Below are 7,205 nucleotides of genomic sequence, written 5' to 3'. Positions count from 1 at the left end.
TGAATGTAGGGAAAATGAGGATAAACATGAGAGGAACAGACCGCAGAGATGAAAGAGAGGTGCAGGCCTCTAATAACCTCGAAGATATGGAGTTCAAAAGTTCACCATTGCTCCCGCATGACGAACTGTCCAATGACATTTTTAACTCAATTGACTGGATGCATTAAAAAACAACTGGCAATTGCTTTATTTTGAATGCAGTTTAAAGCTCCTTATAAAATGATTTATTCATTTCTTATTTCACTGTTCCTGTGAAGTGAGTTCAGGGGTGCAGTTTTCCTTGATGTGTTGATGTATATAATTAAGATTGACACCAAAAATTGGACATATTAACAGCTAATGCTGAGCAATAATCCAGCTACCTGTTACGCCAATACAATCTCTTGCTAATTCGTAACTATTTTACATTTTATTGTATTGGTGGCTAATTTGATCAATTCATACCTCTCATTTATACATTTTTGTACGTTCTGTTTACAGCCCAGTAATAGTTATGTTTAGGGTTGGAGTTAAAAACAAAGTTTTTGTATGTATTCATACAAAATTGCCACCAGTGAAATAGTTATCCCATGAGATCAGGTTGGTCCCTCACATGAGATTGCAGCAATTACATTAGCAAAAAATAACGATCCAATCAATTCCTGGTAGATGAAATCAAGTACAAAGAAGGCGTTTCACACGTATATATATGGAAGCCTGTTTCCGCCACTAAATAAAAAATAAAACAAGGTAATTGCGACTTTTTATCTCACAATTCTGACTTTTTTTCTCGGAATTGCGAGTTTATATCTTGCAATTCTGACTTTATAACACACAGTTCTGAGAAAAAAAAAGTCATAATTGCGAGATATGAACTCGCAATTGTGAGAAAAAAAGTCAGAATTGTAAGAGAAAAAGTTGCAAATACCTTGTTTTATTTTTTATTTTCAGTGGCGGAAACGGGCTTCTATATACAGTATCTCACAGAAGTGAGTACACCCCTCACATTTTACACTCACTACTTTACATTGTAGCAAAGTGTCATTTCTTCAGTGTTGTCACATGAAAAGATATAATAAAATATTTACAAAAATGTGAGGGGTGTACTCACTTCTGTGAGATACTGTATATATCACAGTAATGAAGGAAAGACAATTTCTGTTTCATAACTACTAAGTCTAAGATGCTGTAGATTTTAAATTCATATTTTAATGCTTAGAAGTACATTAACATATGGATGATTTTAAAGTTAGTAGATATAACTAACAAAACTTTATTTTGATTTCACTGAGTCATTCGCGTTGGTCTGAATGAAAATGCAAATTCATTCTTTGCCACTAGGTGCTGCTTTTGGAGCGGTAAAAATAGCGGTTTCCCCTGTAACGCTGTACACAAAGCAGCACTGCGCTCACAAACGCTGCTTTATCAGGCATTACAGGCTCATGATGAAATGAAAATAAGACCAATCGAACCAATCACCACAGATTAGTGTCACGCAAAGGAGGGGTTTGGAAAAATGAATTGTTGAGCAAATCGTTTGGGAGTCCTTGAGCAAGTAAGGCAAAATATGAACCTTTCATTACCCATAATAGGGGCACTTTAAACAACTTAACTTTTCAGCTGACATTCTGAATGCTGTTATACATGTTGACTTGTTGAAATGTACAAACCTAAAAACTGAAATTGTGGTCACACTTTGGTTTAGAGACCAATTCTATCTATTAACCACTTGACTTTTGCCTCAATAAACTCCTATTTTGCTACTTATTAATAGTTAGTAAGGTAGTTGTTAAGTGTAGTAGGATTAAAGGGTTTAAAATATGGTCATGTAGTATAAGACATTAATATGAGCTTTATAAGTACTTATAAACAGCCAATATTCTAGTAATATGCATGCTAATAAGCAACTAGCTAATAGTAAAAATTGGTCCCCAAACTAAAGTGTTACCGAAATTTTAGATGGTACACGCATAGGTAGATGCTAACATTTGCACAAGCAGTACATAACAAAGAGGTGCTATCATAGTAGTGTGTCCCAGTACTGGTTTACTGTCTCACCATCTGCTCAGAGCTATGTCCTTTCCCATCACCAGCAAAGTAAATATGTTTAGTGCATAGTAGAAGTATGGAAGTTGGGATGCAGCCATCGAAAGCTAATACTGTGCCATAATTCTGTTGCAGCAGCTTGAGACTAGCCAGCAACGGGGAAAAAATAGCCCAAATGCTATTTAAGATGCCAAGGTACTAATTAGAGCGCTTCAGTGACTCATTCTGTGCCAATCACAGGGTTCTTGGGGTCTGTCCACTGTTTGTTTTCATCACACGCTCCTCCATTGGCCAGGAGGCCGGCGCACAGACTGCATCTGCTTTGCTTTGCTTGCACTCTGGCCTTTTCAATTAGTACTTAGACAGGGTGACAAAAGCTGTCTGGAGGAAATAGCACACTACACGAGGTGGATCTGAACACAGCTACTCATTTTCTGCTCTTTAGAGACCGCAGTACCTGGAATGGCAATTATTACACTGCATTTCTAGTTCTAGTTATACATATTTACAAGTGTATGTAAAGCCTAGTCTTGCATAGCCAAGCTTTTGACTGTTGACTTGAAGTCTTTTGCACTTTGCAGGTCATCCTGGCCAGGATTTAGACAGGAATAAGTTAGTCTGAAATCACTGGCTGTCTACTGGGTACTACATTTGGTTTGAGCGAAATGTTGTTTTGTAAAAGTATACAGCGGGTAAAATAAGTATTGAACACGTCACCATTTATATTATAGTAAATATATTTCTAAAGGTTCTGTTATTACACATAACTTAATTTCTGAACTTATTTGTTTTGTTTTATTTGTATGTATGGATAAATTTCAAGTCAACAGCACTTTTAGAAACATATTTACTGGGAAAAATGGTGACGTATTCAATAATTATTTTACCCGCTGTGTATATGTATGTAATGTGGGTAGAATGACTTGCATGTGAAATGACACAGTAAATAAATAGTATAGCCAACAAACTATCTGACACAAACCAGCTCAGCAGTGATCATTGAAGGAACTGTCAAAGAAGAACAGAAGATCTGACATTCAGTGATCATCTTTTATTTTTTATGCGATGTTGAGGGGCAGATAATTCCGATATAAATTCATAAATACCAGAAATAACAGATGTGCAGCAAAGTACATGGCAACTATTTTGAATAATAGCGCAGCATTCTGTATAATAATGGATAATAATTCTCCTTCACAGACAGAACTCTGAAAACAAAGTCGAATACTGTTGGACTCGAGGATATCCAGATCATCTCGAGGCTAATTAATACCTCAAAGAAAACTGTGAAATTTCAAATATTCAGTGCCATAAACCTTGTGAACTTTGTAGTTCTTCATCAGAAATGCTCATTAGCAACCTGGGAACTTGTAAACACGACTTTGTTTCTCGGTGGATTGATATAAAACTGTGCAGCCTGACTCAAACGCAGCTAATCAGAATGGTCTCCGCTCCTTTCTTTTTTTTTTTTAAGAATACTTTTTTTCCATTTTTTTTTTGTTTAACTGAGTATACCTACCATGGCTAATTTGTGAAGCCTAAGGTTTCAAGTGTCAACCCTTAACTCTTTCCTCACTATTGATGGAAATTTCCATGTTTCTACTGTTATACGGTAGGGGGCACTATTACACATCTTCTAAAAGAATACACAATCTTCAGGACAAAACACAGGCAAAGAAGAAGCAAAAAAAAAAAAAAACCAATCATATGTAAGCCCAGAAAGAGTCGACACAGGAAGTGGTATAGGACTGAGCAAGCTTGTTTTGAACACTGTTCTGACTAAGATTCTGATATAGTCTTTGACAAAAGCATGATTTTGTCAGATTTTTGTTCAAAATGTTGCTTTTTCTGTTTCTGAAATATTGCCTGTTCAGATATTCATACAACAAAATAACCATGAAATTTTTGTGAAAAACTGGCTGGCAACCTTTTTAAAAATGCAGGCAGGGAATGCATTTTATGCATTTTATTTTGCATTTGTCCAGCTACACTGGAAAAAAAAATCTTGGTATTATTGTCTTGTTTTCCATTACAGATATCTAAACATTCTTGGATCTATATATATTTACTTGAGAAGCATATTAAGTCTTGTTTACTGAAAAAAAAAAAAAAGATAAAAATTGTGTTAGTTTTTTCTTAAAACAAGGGAAAAAATATCTGCAATTGTTCTTGTTTTAAGCAAAAACTAACAGAAATTTGATATATTTTTTTAATATTTTATGTCTTGTTATATCTTTAATATCTGACGTCTTTTTTCTACTCAAATGTATCTTGTTTCAAGAATGTTTAGATATGTGTAATGGAAAACAAGACAAAAATATTAAGTTAGAAAATCATTTTTTGCTGTGATATAGCTAACATTTATTTGCATATTGGGATGATCTAGTTCCTGTTACAGAAATAGAAACTCTTCCTAACAGTGATACTTGACTCAGCATTCCCTTGCAGTTCTGATGTGCAGTTAAATCAGAGTCTGACAGCTCTTTATTAATGTCAGATTAATGGTTCAGTTATGGGAAAACTCGAGACCCCCTCAACTACATTCACATTCTCATTAATTTCAGACCACTCAGAGACAGATTAATTGGTTGCCCTATTTGCATGGCCCAGTGAAATAACCCCGCAGACTTATGATTAACTTCCTGCTTCTGGACAGAAACCGCAGCAAAGCGTTTGACCTGCTGTCGCGGTCAGCCTCTGTTAGGTAACTGCTTTAGTTTTTTTTTAGTTCGCAGTTGACGGTCACCTTGGATTTCTCCTCCCAATTTCAATGAGACACATGGAAGATTTTGAATAACAGTGCTGTTTGCTAAGTCAAGCATCACTGTTACTATTGCTCATACTTACGATTTTAACCTAGCACATGATAAAATGAGTGGAAAAACAACCACCCACAACACCTTAGCAGTGTTTAGTTTAGTACCAGCAAGCAGCAGTTTCACTTTGCAGGAAATATAAAACTCTCTACTCTGTATACACAATCAAAAACTAGTTTCATGTAGTCAGACTTTTGATTTTCACTATAAAATCTGTAAAATGTCCCCCCGGAGTTTGCTTTGTTCATATGATGAAAAAGATGAACTTGCTTCAAAGTATCTTGATTAAAACTCAGAATATCTTTCATATGTCATAACCTAATTAGTTTCTTCCTCAGAAATGTTTACATTTTACAATGAAATAATACAGGAAAAAACTGTAAAATAACAGTGTTTTTCTGTAAAATGTTTCATGACATTTTCTGTACACATTTTTGCACATATTTTACAGTTTTTTTCAACTGCTTACACGCAAAATCTTTACTTGTCACACAATTTCTGAAATCTGACACTCAAACACCAGAACCACACACCAAATCTGCAAAACCATACATTAATTGACTCCGTTTCAAATTTTGCAAAACACAACGCACAATTCTCTATGTAGCACAAAAATTTAACAGGAATTAATAGTATGGCAAAGGTGTTTGCAAATGTTTGCTTTTGAGATGTGTTAGTGCTTCATTTTGCAAGAGATGTGAGGCATTTTGCATTTTGTGTGCGCAATTCTTGGATTTTTGTGTAAAGTTTTGGAAAAAAAAAGAGGCAAAGTTTTGGAAAATGTGTGTAAGCAGTTGAAAAAAACTAAATTTATATTTTACTTTAATTTTACAGTTTTTTTTGTCATTTGACCTTTTTTCATTTTATTTTACACTGAAGGCATATGATCGTAATAATTCAGCAAATATAATACAAATTTCAGTAAAAGTTATTTACACTTTATTTAAATTAAATTTATGTTTTTTGTTCGGCAGCCATTTCTGCTAGTCATTTGTTTGTGTGTGTGTTTGTGTGTGTGTGTGTGTGTGTGTGTGTGTGTGTGTGTGTGTGTGTGTGTGTGCAAGAGTGTGATTATAAACTGTGAAAGTGGGGTATTGAGTAGATGAGTTTTGCTGTTCAGTGTGATATGTTTAATATCCTAAAGAACCTCTGTTGTCCATTTGTTAGCAATTGTTTTTTTCAAGACAAGTAAAACCTTTTAAAAAATCAGAATGCTGATATTTTATGCTGTAGAATAAAACGGGACAATAGCTTAAGCTTGTGTTAACCACAGAACTTTTTCAGGTATTTTATCAAAAGCCTATTCAAAACCTGTTGATTTCAGAACTTGGAAACGGAAGTGCAAAAAAGCTTTCTTGTTTCTGGGTTTTGACCTACAAAAATCATCATCATCATCATCATCATCATCATCCCTGTAACGCATGGGTTGCATCAGACTGTCCATTAACTCTTTCATTAGTCCAGCTGTAAATGATTCCTCTCTTTTCCACTTTTCTGCAGGATCCCAGAAGCAAGCACAAGTTCAAGATCCACAGCTACGGCAGTCCCACATTCTGCGACCACTGCGGATCGCTGCTGTACGGCCTCATCCACCAGGGGATGAAATGCGACAGTGAGTGAGAACCTCTCATCATGCCCATGGTGGAAGTCGCCCTTTTGCACTCTCGCAACACCATCTTCTCTTAACCAAATCTTGAGGAAACCTGTAACAAAATAAAAAGGAACTGGCCATAGATCAGTATAAAAGGGCAGCTCCTGCCTTAGGCCTACAAAATTAATCTGTTTCTGCTTTTCTCGTCCATTATGAGGTCAAATGTACTTAGATTTGTATTTTGCATAGATGCCTCCTTCATTTGAACCAGAACATTCCTGTTTCTCTCAAGTGCTCTGCCTCTAATGGGAATGTTATCACAGATTTTAACGAGACAGATTGAAGTCATTTATGTGGGAATAGCAGCATGTTTGTAATTACATTTATGCAATCTGCTCATCCACACCTTTCTGAGACGACACACCACAGCGATTTTCTGCTTCCACATATCAACTTCAGCCTCAGCATGGTACACGCATACTTTCTCTGCCGCCGGCCTGGTGCTGCTGTCCAATAGCAAAAGCCATATTGATACACTCCAACAAAAAAGGTTTGTTGTTGTTAAAGTGCCCCTATTATGGATTTTTGAAAATTACCTTTCATGCAGTGTGTAACACAGCTCTAAGTGAATGAAAACATCCTGCAAAGTTTAAAATCTGAAAGTGCACCGTGTATAAAGTTATTGTCTCTCAAAAGAAAGAGTAGACTCTGAATCATTGAAACGAGTCGTTTTTAAAACGAATCCCAAGCCGTTTCATGTTGACGTCAACATG

The 7,205-nt window shown here is 35.7% G+C and overlaps 1 protein-coding gene across 2 annotated transcripts in view; it reads left to right on the top strand.

The window, feature by feature from the left end:
• The window catches only part of prkcab (protein kinase C, alpha, b), a 174,963-nt gene that overhangs the window by 113,134 nt on the left and 54,624 nt on the right, over nucleotides 1-7,205 (top strand). For both annotated transcript variants that reach the window (XM_016499891.1, XM_016499890.1), the window contains exon 4: nucleotides 6,342-6,453. In XM_016499891.1, coding sequence (XP_016355377.1) covers nucleotides 6,342-6,453 — 112 coding nt within the window. The remainder of the gene's footprint in view (nucleotides 1-6,341; nucleotides 6,454-7,205) is intronic.

Source organism: Sinocyclocheilus anshuiensis, unplaced genomic scaffold, assembly GCF_001515605.1.
Source record: "Sinocyclocheilus anshuiensis isolate Anshui unplaced genomic scaffold, SAMN03320099.WGS_v1.1 scaffold178, whole genome shotgun sequence".
Classification (NCBI taxonomy): domain Eukaryota; kingdom Metazoa; phylum Chordata; class Actinopteri; order Cypriniformes; family Cyprinidae; genus Sinocyclocheilus; species Sinocyclocheilus anshuiensis.
This window is presented reverse-complemented; position numbering and strand designations above follow the sequence as displayed.